This window comes from Ambystoma mexicanum, chromosome 5q (genome assembly GCF_040938575.1).
Source record: "Ambystoma mexicanum isolate Mex_15411 chromosome 5q, UKY_AmexF1_1, whole genome shotgun sequence".
Classification (NCBI taxonomy): Eukaryota; Metazoa; Chordata; class Amphibia; order Caudata; family Ambystomatidae; genus Ambystoma; species Ambystoma mexicanum.
Window position 1 is genome coordinate 1276162038 of NC_090933.1, and position 18223 is coordinate 1276180260.

The 18223-nt window shown below is 48.4% G+C and overlaps 1 protein-coding gene across 1 annotated transcript in view; it reads left to right on the plus strand.

Moving 5' to 3' along the window:
• The window catches only part of PARK7 (Parkinsonism associated deglycase), a 105587-nt gene that overhangs the window by 35396 nt on the left and 51968 nt on the right, over positions 1-18223 (plus strand). The window contains exon 2 of the mRNA XM_069621847.1: positions 13247-13348. Within this exon, the coding sequence (XP_069477948.1) occupies positions 13247-13348 (102 nt within the window). The remainder of the gene's footprint in view (positions 1-13246; positions 13349-18223) is intronic.

An 18223-nucleotide genomic window follows, 5' to 3' on the forward strand; every position in this document is an offset into this window, starting at 1 on the left:
GCAAGTCCATCAGCTTAACCGCATATTTGAGTTTGGCCAATCTGGGATAGCAGCCTAGGAGGCATTCAGCTGAGGTCCACTTATATCTGGTGACTTCTGCCTCTTCGCAGGTTTTTTTCACCGTTGACCAGAGGCTGCGGGTTTTGGTGCAATTCCATAGCATGTGGATTAGGTCTGCCCCCTCTGTCCCACACCAGGTGCACTGTGTCTGGGCGGTTTTGTTGAACTTCGCAATCCTGCTCGAGGTTAAGTAGGTGCGATAGAGTATATTTAATTGGATTAGCCGAAATCTCTGGTTTCTAGAGACCTCTTTCGGAAAGGATAGCGCTCTACTCCATTCCTCTTCGGATAACTCCTGTCCCATGTCTGATTCCCAGCGGGTCTTTAGTATATCACTGCGGGGATTAGGGATGTCGACAAGGAGTTTATAGATCTGAGATACTGCTCTCCCCTCTTCGCTCAGGGTATACATTAAAGACAGGAAGGGGGTGGCCTCTGGTTCCTCTGGCCAGGTGTCCCATCTAGTGCGTGCTATCTTGCGGATCTTTTGGTACCACAGGAATTGGCCAGCGTGAATGCCCTCCTCCTCTTGCAGCTCAGCGAAATCCCTGAATATGCCTTCGGAGTATAGATCGCCCCAGGTGTAAACACCCTTTTCCTCCCAGTGCCTAATGGTGTGGAGGGTGGTGACAGATTTGTCATGTCCTGAGAGTATTGGTACTTCTTGGAAGTATGGTTGCTTCAAGTGTAACATCGTCTCGGTTCTACACCATATTTTCCTGCCTAGGATTGCCAGAAAAGGCTGATCGTGTAGCAAAGTTTGAGGGGCCCAGAGCAATTCCCTCAGGCGAATTGGGGAGATCATGGCCTGTAGGAGGGGGGTCTCTGAAGTGGTCCCGTCCGCTAGCCATTTGGTTACATGGCTTAGCTGAGCCGCGAGGTAGTATTTCTCTAGGCTTGGTAACTGGATCCCTCCTTGGCTGTGTGGTAATACTAAGGTAGATAGTGCCACCCGATGTCTGCCCTTACCCCATAGAAACTCCTTAATTATTGTGTCTAGAAGCTGGAAGAAGGGTTTGGTGATATAAAAGTGCACATTCTGGAACCCATATAGGAATCTAGGGAGAATGAGCATCTTGGTTATTGAGGCCCTGCCCAGCATGGATAATGGAAGCTTAGACCAGAAACTTATGGATTTGCGCAATTTGGGTATCGCAGCCATCGTGTTTCGTATATGCATTTGTTCTGGGGTGTGCATTATCTGGATCCCAAGGTAACGGAAAGATTTGGTCTCCCACTTTATGCCCACTGAGGGAAACACTTCTGCAGGTTTATTTTTCAGGGATGCCAATGGAAACATGCAGGATTTCGTTTTGCTAAATTGTATACCCGAAACTTTGGCGTAGTTATCAAGGATTTCCAGTATTGTCGGGACATTAAGATGAGGGTTGTTAACGTATATTAGGACATCGTCTGCATATAATGAAACAATATGGTCAGTCCCGCCCAGCCTAATTACTGCATCAAAAAATTGCTGCCTGAGGAAGATTGCAATGGGTTCTAGGCCTAGGATGTAAAGCATGGGAGAGAGTGGACAGCCCTGCCTAGTGCCCCTGCGAATATCCCATGCGTCTGACACATATTTCCCGGATTTTATCCTGGCCCTTGGTTCATTATATAGGATCACTACCCATCTGATAAATCGTTGGCCGAGTCCAAACCCCTCCAGGACCGCTACCAGCCACTCCCAATAAATGGAATCAAATGCTTTAATAGCATCTAGGGAGAGTAGTGCGAGTTGTTTATCGCTTGTATTGGTTTCAGCTATAATGTGCTGAAGCCTGCGTAAGTTTAGGGACGTGTTGCGTCCAGGTATAAAGCCGTTCTGTTCTTCATGCACTATGTCGCCAATCACTTTGGATAGTCGCCTCGCTAGTATTGTCGTCAGTATTTTCACATCGTAGTTAAGCATGGCGAGCGGGCGATAGGAGTCGCATTTATCGGAGGGTTTATTGGGTTTGAGCATCGGGACCAGTAAGGTTTCCCTCATACTGTCGGGTAGGATACCAGTTTCAAATGTCTCAGAAAAGACCTGGTGTAGGAGGGGCGTCGGGGTGGGTTCGTATTCCTTGTAGAATTCTGGGGGGAGTCCATCGCATCCTGGGGTCTTACAAGTAGCGAGGGACCTGATAGCCTCTGTTATGTCTTCCGGTGTGATGTCGGAGTCTAGGGCTTCGGACTGCATTGGCGACAGTTTGGGCAGGCCAATCTCCTCCAGGGTATCTAATATCTGGTCTTGTGGGACCTTGTGTGTGTGGGAGTATAGTTGTGCATAGAAGCGCTGAAAGGTATTGTTTGTCTTGTTGAGTCCTGTGTTCTATGCCTTGTTCGTCTTGTAGTGCTGTAGTAGCCTGCCTAGGGTGTTCTTTTTTGCAGAACCACGCTAGTAGTCGACCAGGTCTGTCGGCCTCTGCATGTGCTCTATTAGTTCTAACGCTAAAATCGAACTTAGCCAGCCTGTCCCATGCCTTGGAGCAGTCCTCTCTGAGAGAACTCAGTTCTTCCTCCCTCCCCAACGTGTCAATAGGGGTGGACTCTAGTTGTTGGACTTCCAACTCCTTCTGGTTCAGTTCCTGCCGTAGTGATTTCCTGATGCCCCCTGCTTTTGCAATTGCTTCTCCCCGTATTACTACCTTTAGGGCATCCCATAGCGTACCTATTTGGTCCACACTGCCTGTGTTTACCGCTATATAGTCTTCCAAGGACTCCTGGAGCTCATCCCTAAAGGTCGGATCTTTCAGGGCCTCAGCAGGCATTCTCCACATAGGGATGGGCGGTCTAGGGCTATTGTGTTGCCAGTCTAACAGGAGTGGGGAGTGGTCGGAGATGGTCCTCCCTAGGTATTGTGTGCTAGCCGTTTGAGGCATGTGTTCTCTGCTTATGAAAAAATAATCTAACCTCGTATGAAGTTTGTGTGGGGATGAGTAATATGAGTATGCCCTTTCACCCGGGTGGAGGTCCCGCCAAGCATCAATCAGATCAAGTTCATTGACCGTGACATTCAGGGATGAGGTGGCAGCGGGAAAGCCGCTTACCGGTGGATAAGACCTATCTAGTTCAGGATTGTAAACGCAATTAAAATCGCCTCCCCACAAGAAGAGGCCATCCCGATACTGTGACATCTGGGCGCTGAGTACTTTTAAATGGGCTGGGATATTATTGTTGGGGAAGTATGAGTTTACTATACATATTTCTCTTTGTTCTACCGTTCCCCATATGATCAGATATCTACCTTCAGGGTCCCTCACCAACCTGCGCAGGAGAAACGGTACCTGGGGGTTGAACCAGATGAACACCCCTCTGGCGAATCTAGAGTAGGGGGCTCCATAGCCTTGTCCCCCCCAGTGTTCTCTGAGCTTCTCATCTGTTTCAGCGGTGCAATGAGTCTCTTGTAGGAGAGCAATGTCCACTCTCTTTCTTTGTAGGTAGGATTTAATCCTGTTCCTGCGGAGGTAGGTGCCCAGGCCCCTTACATTCCAAGTCAATAGTCTAATGTGTGTAGCCATCTTGTATTCGCAAAACACTTAGAGAGGCCCCACTTCCACCAGTAATGCAGATGGTGGCGACCGGCGTCGCCAATTCGGCACCGTTTTGTGCGGTCCTGGCCCTCCAGCCAGTTCCCCCACCCGTCAGTTGTGACTTTGCCTTCGGAGATTTATCAACATTAACAACCTCCATCCCGTAGAATGGATCAACGAAGAAGAACAACAATAAACTGCCCCCAGCAGTTGTTACGAACTCGCAACGCTCGGGGGCTCCCGGGCCTTCCAGTCCTCTCCAGGGCTTCCGACCCGGGTGATGTGTAGGCATTTTACCTGCACCGCTTCGGTTGGGGTGGGTCGTCAGTGTTTTTGCACAAGAGCCTCCGAGCTCCTGCCCGATTGCGTCGCCTTCTTGGTGTGGCGATGCGATTCATTCCGAGGTGGTAACCGTGGTTGATGTGTCCTTCAGCTTCTCGCGTGATCTTTGTCGTTGCCCTGGTGTTTGTTGCTTCTCGCCATTCCCTCCGCATCCTCAGCCAGATTGTTGTGCTCAAGCCATAGATTTGCCGCTGCCGGGGTTTCAAGGAAGATTGCCTTCCCGTTGTGAAGCACTTTGAGTCTCGCTGGATATAGCAGCATATATTTAAGGTTGAGTTTCCTTAGAGTGGCCTTCACCGGTATAAAAGAGTTTCTCGCCCGTTGTACTACTGGGGTGTAATCGGGATACATGACTATTGACGCTGCGCCTCTTTTGATCTCTCCGCCTTCTCTCGAGAACCGCAGAATGGCCTCCCGATCCCTGAAGTTTAGGATTTTAGCTATAATGGGTCTCGGATGTGAGCCGGGGGGTGGTCGCTTTTGAAGGGATCGGTGAGCTCGCTCCACAGAGAAACCCTGGGTGAGTTTGCCTGCCCCGATTTCCTGCAGGAACAGCGTTTCAATGTATTCGGTAGGGTCGGGGCCCTCTGAATCCTCCGGTATCCCCAGTATTCGGACATTGTTGCGGCGGGCACGGCCTTCCGCATCTTCTGAGCGCGTTTCCAGTCGAGCTACTGTGGATTCCAGCTCTTTGACTTTCGCTTTAAGTTCCTGTGTGGTCTCCGCTGTGTCCTGCAGGGAGGCTTCCGCAGTGACCATTCTGTCGGTTAGGTTTCGCGCGTCTTGTCTCATCAGTTGAATGTCCGATTTTATTTCGCCAATCTTGTCTTCCATGGATGTTCGCAGTGCTGCTATCGCTTGTAGGATTTGGGAGTCTCGAGGATCTGTTGCCTGAGTCGGAGATCCTTGAACAGCGCTCATCTCCTGTGGGATCTGTTGTTTTGGTCTGACTGAGGTGAAGGCATCCATTGTGACAAGTCTGGGTTTGTGCCTTGGAGGTGGCATTCCTTCCAAAGAGGGCTTTTGGTGAGGTGCTATATGATGTCCGCTTCAAGCTCGTCCACCAGGGCTCTCAGCAGAGTGTTCCGAGAGGTATGTGCGGTGTCGTTGCTGCCTGCAGTGGTAGCGTGTCCGTTGAGTCGTTTGTGCAACTGTTGCCCTTGCTTCTTGTTGTTGTTTGGGCCTGACTGTTATGAAGGAGTCCTGGATGCGGCTTTCAGGTCGCCTTAGGTAGGTGACCCCCCTTGCTGCTGGGTATTTTGCTCCTCGCTTCACCTCGGGACTCATCCGCGTGTTCTCATGTTTTAGGGCTGGTTCCCACAGTGTTATGACCCCTCCCAACGGCCTGGTTCTCCGGTACGCTTACTTCCGGCAGTGTTTCTTTTCTCGGGACCTCTGGTTGTCAGGAATATGGGGCCGTCGTGGTTTGGTGGACTTTGTGGCCTGATGGCTCCTCAGGTCATTTTCAGTGATTGTGCGGGAGAGTGCCGTTCACTGGTTTGTTGTGGGCGCTGCCATTTTGCATGCAGTGAGGTGCTCCCCCTCACTCGCCTCGTTATTGTAGGGTATTGATCAAGTAGTTGCCAGCGGGTCGTTCTTCCTCCCGGGGGCTGTGGGGGTTATGGTGCTGTGCTGTTTCCCCCGACTATTGGTGTATCCTTGGGCAGAGGGTGGGGAAGTGTCCGCTGGGGCGAAGCCACTCTTGGCCGTCGGTGCGGGTTGTGTCTTGTGCTGGGGCCCGGCACTTCAGCGTTGTGCAGCTATCGGTCCTCCTGTCCGCGTTATGTGGATGGGCCGTGTGGTGGCCCCCGCCGCGGGGCCCACAGGCCCTCGTTGTGGCTCGGGTGATTCTTGGTGTCCTAGGAGGCTCACACCGTGTGTGCAGGCCAAGTGGTGGTCGCCTGCAGGGCCCGCCGGCGTCTATTAGGGGCGCCGCGGACCGAGGGCGAGTATTGCCCGGCGGCGAGGGCCCCCACCCGCCGGGTCCAGAGAAGGGCTGGAAGGTTCAGTGTGCCCCTCCGCGCGGTGCTCCTCGTCCGTTTGGGGGCCCGTAGCGGCCCGGGCCGCCAGCCTCCGCCTTCTCCTCGCAGCGGCGGTGTGTGGCGGTGTGCGCCCCGCGATGGTCTCAGCGCAGGGACGGGAGGCGCAGCAGTCTGCTCGCCGTCTGTGGCACAGGCGATCAGTAATTCCTCACCGCCCGGAGCCGCGGGTGCCGCCTCCTTCAGTTCCCGGGCTCTCCTCGTCTGCGGGCTTCGGACGGAGTCGTGGCCGCCATCTTTGATTCCCCGGGACCGAAGCGCGGAGGTCGCGTTTTCGGTGTTGTCGGCTCCGTTTTCGTCTGGATTCGCTCTCGGGCAGTGCAGGCTCGGATGAGGTAGCTGGAGATATGATTATTTCCGTCCTCGGTCCGGGCTGGAAGTTCTTACGAGGATCGGTCTCAGGATCAGGGCAGGAGCTCAGGAGAAGTACGTCCTCAGTCCATGAAGCAGAATCCCTCCCCTAAACATCTCCCAGGGAACATAGAGAGATACCGGACTCAGAGGACCCGTCCAGCAGCTCCAGAACCGGTACACAACGTTCCCTGCTAGGTTTCGACAGCAAGTTTCGTAGGTGGGAAGTGCTGGAGATTCTCTGGATAAAGGACCAGGCCATTGCCTGCTAACAACCTGCTGAGATTTGGGCCGTCTGCCTTGAAAGGACACGAGCCATGCGAAGAAGCTAGGAGTGCCGCTCAAGCATCATTCAGCGTCCATCTTTTTAAGGACAATTCTGAGACATTTGAGTCCTCTAACTGCATCCGGCTGCACCGGTGACTGTTGTCATGCTGCAGTCACCAGAGCCGTCCGAGACACCTCGACCAGCATTCCATATCTGCGAGCACGCACACAGACAACGATTCTTGGCCCCTGAGCCGCTGCGCCAGGCAGTCCTGCCTTGCTTGCCGAACTGCCTGCAGCTGTCTCCTGCCACTAGCTGCGAAGCACCCTGGAACTGCCTTGATGCTGTTGAGCACCAAGAACCTCTTCAGCATCCGGTACATTGTGGTTCTACCCCCCCCCCCCCCCCCAACCCCCTTGGTCCTTCTCCGAAGGCCCCCAGACAGTTACAACCCTTTGCCCATTTTGGTGTTGAAAACAAATCGTCTTGAACAGTAAGACTGCTTTACCAACTACCCTCCTGTCAGTATCCAGGGTGCATCCATTTCCTTTGCGAAACTGTCTGTCATCTGTGTTATTTTACAGTGTGGGTTGTAATTGTCGTGTGCTAGAACTGTCTGTTGTAATAAAAATAAAGTAGATATTTTTATACAGTTTTGAATGGACAGTCCCTTTTATCATTGGGTAATTGTATTTTCGCTGTGTTGCAACTAACCAACGATCCACGACCTTACAGAGATGAGCATGCCGTTCCGTCCACGTTACCAAAATTGGTCAAGGAGGTCTTATAATTTGCTTGTATTCCAATCTGTTCGGATCCCTTCTGGTGTACTAGAGGTGTGGGGTTGATTGATGGTTTAGAAACCGATATTCATCCCTGGACCAATGGTGCCCTGGAAGTTGATTTGTGACAGTGGACGAACACAGACTTGCAATGAGGGGTTTTGGATGCTCTCCATTTGCGCTTGATGGAGCGGTTATGGGTTTTGAGAGTCTTCATGTGGGGTTTGTACCATTATGGGGTAGGTCCGTTGCAGGTGGCAGCGGGGATGGAGGGGATGGAGGGGATGAGAGGGAGGCGTGAGTTGTTAATCCAGGAGTCAAAGGATTCGATAGGAAGGGGGTGGGTGTGGGGTCTATCTGAGGTTTGCAGTGTGCGTAGCAGGGCTTCTGCCAGGTCTGGTAGTACCTTGACGTTGTTTCAGCATATGTGGTCTTGAGGGGTGACCTCGGGCGGTGCACGGACAGAGAAAGGTAAGGCTGAGTGGTCTGTCCAGATGAGTTGTTTGGGGCTGGACACAAAGACGAGATCGGAGTTGAAGATTGCATGAAGGATGTGGCCTCCAGTGTGGATGGGACCTGTTGTATGCCAGGAAAGGTTGAGTGCCTCTAGACCAGAGGTCTTCAAACTGTGGGGCGTGCAGCCACATCCCAGGGGGGAGGGGGGAGGGGGGAGTGGGGGGGGGGGGGGGGAGGGGGGAGTGGGGGGGGGCCACCAGAGCCCAGCATGAAATGTAAAAAAAATAAGATATTTTTTTTTTTTTTAGTTTGGAGGACATGGGTAGGGGTGGCTCACTTGGTTGGACTGGACCATAAAAGTGTCTCCGGCACCAATGAAAAAGCCGCACGCAGTTGCAAATGGATTTTCATTTCTTTAGTCAGACTGTTTGAATAGCACCCAAGGGGGTGTTATTTTGTTAAAATGTAAACAGTGTAATACTTAAAGAATATTTATTCAGCAACAATGGTCAAAACTACTAGCTGCATAGTGAAGTAACTCCTCAAACTGGCCCACATCGGCCAAAAAACAGTGGCCCATTTTGACTGCCCGCCCTACACTAGCATTTATGGTATGGGCATTGCCCTATTGCTCCTATAGGCTACAGGCCTCGCCCATTATGGAGGAGCCGAGGAGCCAGCCCAGTGAAACACTGAGCACTCCTCAGCTGATTTTTCCAGCTGAGGGTCCTGGGCTGGCTAAACTGTCAAAGGGAAACACTGTTTCCCTTTGACAGCAAGGCTGGAGGCGTTTTGCTTTGCATGCCTTGCATAGCTCATTGAAAATACTGGCTGGGGCACTGCATGTCTGTATGTGTGAGGGGGAGCTCCTGCGCCTCCTAGCACATATGGACAGAGCGACCTGGAGCTGGGCATTTCAGCACCCACACGCAGGCACCTGCAGAAAGTACGTTTTTATGTTGATTTATTTTTTATTTAAATGTGTGTATGCTTGTGTTATGAGTGAGTTATGTTATGTGCATACTTCTAAAGCCCGCGGGCATCAGGACGTGGAGAGTGTATGGTAATGGATGGGTGCTTGTGTGAATGATGGCGATTGCCTTGTGAATGTGCGTTTGTTTGTTTTGGTCCGTAGAGCTGATTTTGGCGAGTGGGGGATAGATGGGGGGGGGAAGGAGGGTTGTCCAACAAGGCATTTTAAAAATGCCTTTGTTGCACAATCCCCCTACCCACCCGCCAAAATCAGCTCTCCCTCTGAGGCGCTGTGGAGCCCAGGGGACAGGGATGGTATTTATTTACTGGATATCTATCATAAATGTCCAGTCAAAAATACCATGCTTTACCCCTTGGCCGGCTTTTTACCCATTTTGTTTTTTTGTTGTTGTTGGTATGCTCTAAAATGCAACATTTTACAGGGGGGAACCCTCTGACTCTCCCCCCCCCCCCCCCCGATTGGTTCAGGCTCCCTTGCTGTGCTCGGTCAGTATGGCATTTCTGTGGGAAATATTATGCCCCTTCACTAAAAAATCCACCAGCTCCCACTGGCCCTCGGACTGTGTTGGGAACGCTGTGGGGGGGGGAGCCCAGGGACTGTGGTGGAAGCAAGATGGGAGGGAGCACTGTGATAGTGGAGGGAGCAGGGTGGGGAAAGCCTGTGGGTCTGTGATGGGGTGGGGAGAGCCCAGGGCCCCGGTAGGAGTGGGATGAGGGAGCCCAGCGACGGTGATGGGAGCAGGTGGGGGAGCCCAGGGACTAGGGTGCGGTGACGGCACGCAATAGTTCATAGCCATTTGTACATACTGTCCATTTGGCATTTTTGGGGGGGCCCGGGCTGCCCAAATTTTGCTCAGGGGGTGCCCAGGCCAAAAAAAGCTTAAAGACCACTGCTCTAGGCGGTCAACCAGGGGTTGGGCCATGGAGTTGTTGGGCACATCAAACCAGATATTAAAGTCCCCCAGTAGTGTAGTAGTCCACGCTCCAGTGCCTGACCCCTTTTAGCTCGAGCGCGCTCTGCCATTGTTTTGAGAGGCGCTCGGGCTTCTTTCGCTGTCTCCCAACGCTCGAGGCGTATCCTAGGAGCCAGCCGCGTCACGACGACGCCAGCGCAAGCGCATTGTTTTTTTTACAGGCGATGGGCCTTTTTTCGTTAGAAACCGCCAGTCTCGAGCTCTACAGCTGGATACAGCTCACGGACATCACGGAGGCCAGCAGCTGCTCCCTAAAAGGTACGGCCCACACCCAGGCACCATGGTTCATTCTCTAATTTACCTCTGCCATGTGTTTTGCAGCCAAACTTACACGCCTGATATGGTTTGTTTGTTTCCACAGGTATACTTTACCTGTGTGTGTAGGTGCTTGCTTCTCCCACATCAGCCCGATGCTCTGAGCAGCCATTATTCACCGTTCGCCTCCCAGCTAGGACGCTGGCTCAGAGGTATGTTCAGCCCACCCCCCCACTCAGGCACTCAACTTGCACCTGTTTGAGAGCTTGCTGTCCCTGCTACCCCCATTTGTTTACGACATAGGGGCTCACATTAATTGCCCTGAAGTGCACATTTTCCATCCACTTGTGTGCACGTTGCCTCCCATCCCTCGGTAGCAGCTCACCAGTCACCTGAAGGAGACTTTGTCTGGCACGTTCCTCCCCCCCCCTTCCCTCACCGTTTGGCAATGAGACCCTTCACAGGTGCCCAGGCACCCCCACCACTCCTGTAAACTTTGACCATTTTAGGTCTTGCTCCTACATGCTCTACTCAATGCATGATAAGCACCACCCCATTGTTTGCATCAATCTTCTGTTGTTATTTCCCCCCTATGCCTTTTCCGCCTCATTGATTGTTTTCCTCCATTTCTCCCCCCCCTTCTGTCTCCCCACAGGAGACACCAGCATTCCTCTTCTTGTTCAGCTTCTTTCTGAACATTTGGCAAACCTGTTTGCAATTCAAATCACGGTCCTGAAGAAGATGGCTTGAATCTCCTACGCCATTGAAACCGGTCGACCCCTTTCGGTCATGAGGGCTCTCATGACCCACTTTTGATCTCTTCTACACCAACAAAAGAGACTTTATTTTCTAAAAATCATTCACTGTAGCACACTCATTACCGCAGAGTGAGCTATACATTCTTATAAAAGCCAATTTTTAGCCCTCCAGCCTCCTGGCTGTTTTTTTACTTCACCCACCAGTGGTCTCTCCAGGAGTACTGTTTCAGACTCCAACCACAGTGACCTACGGGTACTATTAAAGTTGCACATTTTGGATGGAACGTAAGCAGTTGACCTGATTCGCAGGTTGTTCCCACGTTTAAGATCAAGCAGCCTCAAGATCTAATCCACAGCTTTGTTGCACGCTGCTCAACCTTCTGGAGTTTACCACTTTTTAGACGTTTCTGTTGGACAACGTGTAGAAGGTTGAGGGACAGTACTCTCCTCTATATCTTTTAAGTAGGCGATACACCACGGGCTACCCAGGGACAGGCACCCCCGCCAGGGTTAGGGTGTTCTTACTTAGGGCAAGGTACGCCGAGCCGGGTGGTCCTCCCCTCTTTCATGTGTTTTAAGTGTGAGCACTCTAATTGATCCATTTGTTTTGCATACCTAAGATGCACCTAGAATACCTGCCTTCCTATAAAACCGTTGTGAGGGATTCCGCCACCTCTGGAAGGTCTGTTGTGGGAGATGAGTAAGTGGTTCGGTGGGAAATCCTTGTGCGTGACTGGTTTGAAATTGTCTGCGAACCATATTTCAGTAATGAAGATAAGTTAGGGATTGTCAGAGGATAGGAGGTCAAAGATGCTGTCTTTTTTTGGATGCATTGAATAGGAGGCAGGTGACTGGATGGGATGTGGTGGTTCCGCTGATGCTCGTGGCCAGATGGACCCGGCCGGACTGAGTGGCTGGTGGGGAGGAGAAAACGAGCAGGATGGCAGCAACAGAGGGAAAAACTACTAAGAAGTTGACCAGAGGGGCGGGTGGGGTGTGGTGTAGGCGGTAGGGTCAGAATGGTCGGAGTGACCGAACCAAACTGCGGGGTGGTGGTGGTGGTGGTGGTTGTTCGGGTCCTAGATACTGTTTGAGGGGGCGGTGTGAGTGAGATGGGTCGGGAGCAGGAAGAGTGAGTGAGTGAGTGAACGAGCGGTGGTCGGTTTGCGTGAGATCGAAGGAGGTGGGTCGGGAGTAGGTAAGTGGGCGTTGAGTGGTGCTGGTGTTTGGGTTACGGCTAGCGAATTAATGCAGTCTGAGTCCAGCGGGAGATAGTAGATGCTGTAGGCATTGTTCAAAGAGGGAGAGTCGGGGAGGGGCTAGCAGGGAGGTTCTGACAGCTGGGCTGGGGATGGTGGACTGATGCAGGCGAGGTGTGGCAAGAGTCTGGGTGAGGGCCGGTCTCTGTTCCTGAGGTTAGTGCGTTTGGGTGCGAGAGATGTGTGACAGAGGGTCGAGGGGTTCAGGGGGATGAAGCAGTAAAGCAGCTTGCACAGTGGTCCCCAGCCTACTTCCTAAATCCAGTATGATGGCACCCTAGGTCCAAAATATTAGGCATTCAAGTGACCCCTGTAGATAGGGTCCATATGGGCTAACGTAGGCCCATATACCAAAAAAGTGATGTAGTGGCAGGAGGACTTTAGCAGAACTTCCCCTCTCCACCACAAATCAGAAAACCTCAAATCCAAAGGGAGCAAACGTAAAGACTAAGGATCTCCTAAAATGAGACAGCAAAACCTAAAATAACATGGCATGTTGCCTTAACGCACTCCCAGGGGTAAATGTGGCAAAAGACGATGCCTCTCTCTTCGGCGGGGGAGAGTGGGACAGGCAAAAGGTACAGTGTAACACAGCAAGTGTAAGTTCTCACAATATTCGACCAGCATTCCAGATCCGCCAGCCAGCACAGACGACGATTCTTGGCCCTGAGCTGCTGCGCCAGACAGCCTGCAGATGTCCGTCCTGCCTCGCTTGCCATTTTTAGGTGACCTTTGTTGCCTGAGAGAAATACAATAGCTGCCGTATAGTGCAGTTTTCTAAAAACCCATTCAAACAGTTCTGCCAGCTGCTGAGCTGCACAGCCAGCTGGGCATGGATGCCTGCCTTGGTACGAACGTTGGAATGGAGGAGATGAAGACTTTAAGGCTGACTGGGGAACTTGCTGGCGGAAAAGGTATCTCTAAAGACGTCTTGGCCAGCAATTGTTGGGGTACTGTGATGCTACTTGTGTGGTGGGACTGATGGCACAGGCTTTCAAGAGGGCATCCACTGATCCAACTCTGGATGGAGGACTTGTTTAAAGAATGCGAGTTATTTTTGAGTGAGGGCAGTCGTGGGAATTTATTTTAATAATGTACCCACTGCACCACTTGAATGCTTTTGTGTGTTTGTCTGTGTCCCAGAAGCTTACCTCCTTCGATCTATAATGAATGTTTATTCTTAAATTCTAGATCACGGTAACAATCGCTGGCTTATCGGGGAAGGAACCTGTGCAGTGCAGCCGCGATGTCATCATTTGTCCAGATACAAGTCTTGAAGAAGCCAGGAAGGAGGTTGGTTGAGATTTTGTGTGTGGGGGAGGGTGGGTGTCTTCTTTTTGTTGACTCTAGCACAGGCATCTGCAACCTGCAGCTCTCCAGATGTTTTGTACTACAGTGTCTGATCATTCACATTGATTATGCTGGCTAGGGTAGATGGGCGTTGTAGTCCAAACATCTGGAGCGCCAAAGCCTGCAGAACCTTGATGTAACTGTATCCTTAGTCGTTTTTTATCTGGTGGTTGCCAGCTTCTATTTCGGTGGGTTTGATTACAATGGCTTGGGCCCAGATGCTGCCTCACCTCTTCCTCAGCCTCACACTACCTGCTACCTCTTACTGTATCTGCAGGGATCGAAATTGAGATTTGATGAGCAGGAGCTAAAAGCAGCTCCTGGGTATTGGGCATCACCCGGTAGGCGAGGAGCTACCTCTGGAGAACCAGGAGCTAGTGTACAGCATGCCGCAAATCTAACATTCCCATGAGATGCTAACACTATACATTTTTGTAAATTCTGTATGTTCCATTATACTTTAAATGTGCCTTAGATGTGTCCTTTAATCACCTTTATTCATATTACCAAACAGACATATCACATCTATCTGTTTGTACGACGCCAATTGGCATGGCGAGTCAAAAGTCGCTCCTGGTAACAGTTGGTTTCAAGCTGACTAGTCTCCCCTAAGCTAAAAGCAGGAGTTAAATGGCTCCCAGCAATTGCGAACCGTGCATCTGGGTGGAGGCTGTGGAGAAACTTGTCTTTCCAGTGAGGAAGAAGATGGTCCTGTGACACTATTATCACTTTATTTGTATGGATGGTTTATTGATTCTCATGGGTAATTATGGCTGCACCTGATATGATGTAAACGGGCTCCATAGTTTTGGGAATGTCGGGTAGGGGAGGCACTGTCCGGCTGTTAAGTCTTAAGAGCAAATCCAGCATTATTGTGGCTGGAAGAGATCCACCAGGTAAGATTTTGCAGAAGTATTTTACTTAGTTTAAACCTTTTTAGGCTGTAAACAATGTCTAGTCACTCAGGGAGCAGATCATAGGTGACTGGAAATGTTTCAAAATATATATATATTTTTTGTAACCCATACTACTTTGGAGTTTGTAACTCATGCACATATAAAGATTAATTTGTTTACCTTTTTAAATTTCTGCTGCAGTAATAATATAGCAGCTCCTTTCCACGTGTACCACTGATCTGGACATATTTGTATGTATGGTAGCAGAGTGGTAGGCTCCTATGTGTTCAATGTCAATATTGTTATTGTGGAGTAGTTCTACTCCCTATTTTGTGTGTTTTGTTGGGGGTATTTGCCCCTTTTAATTACTAAAAGCGTACTGTAGGCTGCTTACTGGTAAGGCCGGCATGCCTATGTATCTCCACATGGACTTTATCAGACCGACTGCCCCTCCAGCACTTGTCTACTTTTCCCCCCTTTCAGTTTTTGATTAGAGGATGGAAAGATCAGGATTGATGCCATAGTGTAGTGCAATGATTTCATTTGGGCAACCATAGACCCTCCCCGATTGGTTTTCTTTGGCATTTGGGCATGTGAAGGACCTTTTTGCTGAGGGACACTATTCATCCCTGGGATTGGCTTGTGAAGCTTGATCCAAAGATGGTGATTTCACGATGCCCATAGGGAGGTACATGTAGTCTGAATGGTAGAAGTACTACAAATATCAGGTTAATACAATTAAACCAATCGGGCACAACCACGAAGTCCATGCTGGTTTAAAATATTATACCAGTCAGTGTTGATTGCTCTTAGTAATTTAGGAGGGAAGTGAGCATATAGTCCTTAATTAGTAACATGTCATGCATTGGATGAGATGCAGAGTAATTATTAGACCAAATAATCTGACCGACTCAGGAATCTGGCAAATGTTGAACATACTGTTTTAATATCACTTGTCTAAAACGGGGAGTTACAATGGGCATCAACGGACGTTCGCTCAAGCTCTCAGCGCATTGCTCATAAAAACATCCTTGTATGCAAAAAATACGTCGGAGGTGACGTCGTACTACGTGGCAAGTAAGAAAAACCTACAAGGGATTGTGATGGGTTCAAAGGGAACATCGAAATATACTTTCTATAAGGGGGCGGGTTGTGATGGGACATCTCAGGTGGACAACTTAAGCCTGCCTCTAGTGCAAGCCATCCTCAACACTTTTTAGATACACGGTACACCATTGGCTCTCAAACTATAAGGCCCTTAGTTGTATGGCAAATGAGTGGAGAGTAGAGATGCACACCTCCTGTAAATTCCCAAGTTTAACCAGTAAGTCAATTCTCAAATTAATAATAATACTCGAAAAACCACTTTAGGTGCTCCCAGAAAGTAAAGTGCCACCTCTACTAAAAGATGTGAGTACTGGGAAGATTCACTGCACAATCACGGTGAATAAACTGGGGCAAAGCAACTGGCAAATAAATTGCACTGTTTTGTTTAAATGTCAAACATATTTTCTTTCCTTCAATGATTCAAACAATGTAAACTTGCAATGTTTCTATTTATATAAAACATATCCGTGTATTGTTCCACATCATACACTAATTCAATTAATTCAACAGTTAAATCAAATCTTTTAGACACAAGTTGTTTCTTTCCAAAGAATAAGAATACACTGGTGTGTATATATCACATTCAATAGTAATACACATTTGTAATGATATTCATAGATGAGTCCCAATATTTGAGTTGACACAAATTGTTCGATGTTAATATAACAATGGTCCCCTCTTCTTAACTACGGGTTTCGGGCATTATACACCCTTCTTCAGGTTTTAAATATTGGGTGACTGTTCTTTCTATTTCTCCTGAAATTAATTATAGAGAAAAACTCGATGAGTATTCTGATATTCAAATGCGTAATTTCATATACTGAGTAACATTATATATTACCTAAGATTCACAAGAACCTTATAAACCCACCAGGACGACCCATTATTGCAGCTAACCAGTCTGCTAGAACCGATTGCACAGTACGTAGACAAGATTATTCAGCCATTGACTCGTATCTGTAGCACATATATTCAAGACGCCAATGATTTTCTGAGAAGATTGAATACTGTCACCTTTAATCCTGAAACAGGCCTATTGTTTACTATGGATGTAACTAGGCTATATACCAACATTACACAACAAGCAGGGCTAGAGGCAATGGAATGGATGTTACTGAAAAGTGGTGAACTAGTGAAGAGTGATCATTTATTCATTTTGAAGTTACTGAGCATAGTATTAGAGAATAACTTCTTCTCTTTCGAAGAGAGATACTTCATTCCAATTTCCGGGACCTCAATGGGTGCAGTGATGGCACCAAGTTACGCCAACATATATATGGCATATTTGGAAGAAACCAGGGTAATCAACAATCCAAGATGGAGCAACAAGTTGAAATGTCTCATAAGGTTTATTGATGACCTATTTGGTGTATGGCAAGGGACTGAAGATGAAGATTTTTTTGAATACATGAATGGATTGGCAGCAAGGATTAAGTTTACACATAAGACCAGTAAGACTGACATTGATTTCTTGGATGTGAAGATAAATTGGAAGATTGACAAACTGGCCACGACAATTTACACAAAGGAAACAGACAGGAACCGTTTACTCCTAGCTACAAGATTTCACCCTAGAAAAACTATCACCAGTATACCTCTGAGCCAATTCTTACGTTATAGGAGGATTATATCTGAAGAAGAAGAATTTGTGACTAAATCGATGGAGTTGAAAAGGAAATTCATCAATGGAGGTTACAGTGAACAAATCCTGTCTGAGCACTACTCTAAGGTGAGGGATATCCACAGACTAGAGGCTCTAAAGCCTAAAGTCAAACTGAAAGAGGATGACATAGTGTATGTCACTACTTACTCACAACAGAGTGGCAAAATCAAAAATATCATCAAAAAGAATTGGGATGTACTAGTATTGGATCCTACATTAGAGAAATTATTCCCAAATCCTCCACTTTTTGCGTACAGTAAAAGTAGGTCTTTGAAAGACCATTTAATCAAGTCAGATTTTACATGAAAAACAAAATTGAAGAAGCCATACAAGGGCACTCTGACGTGCAACAACTGTAATTGCTGCAATAATGTATTGAAAGGAGATTCCATCTGCCATCCTCACAACGGCAGAAAGATTTCACTAATGCATACATCGACTTGTGATACAAAAAATGTAATATATGGTATAAAATGCCCCTGTGGCATGTACTATGTGGGATTTACCAGTAGGAAAGCCAAAGTGAAATGGGGGGAACATAAGTCGAATATAAGGAACCTTTCAACAAAATCGCCTGTCGCACAACACTTCATTGCAGAAAGACACACCATTGCACAAATTAAATTTGTCATTCTTGAATCTGTGAAACTTCCCAGAAAGGGGGGGGGACTTGGAGAAACTGTTACAACAGAGGGAGATCTTTTGGATCGAGAAATTGGACACTATGTATCCTCGGGGAATGAATATTGATTGGGATTTGAATTGTTTTCTATGAGATTTGAGTTTGTAAAACAATGTGGTAATTTATGCATCAGTACAAGTTTTCGCAATTGTGTAAAATGTAGTTTATATGTGGACTGCTCATGATGGCATTATTTGTGTATTTGCACATTGTTTTGCCTTGTGTGTATTTTATCAACTTTCATCACGTAGTGGTAAGATTCTCCATGTTATGAATTGAGTCATCTAGTTGGGCATGGCGATCCCCAAAGTACGTTACCAGAAAATCAACTCATTGTACTATGCACTTTTTTGTTGAATTGATATACAATGTTCATTATGTGATATAAAGTTGGGTCCTAAATTGACAGCAATATGAAATATATACTTAAATGCAGTATATAAGGTTGAGTTACCGGCAATAAATGAGAT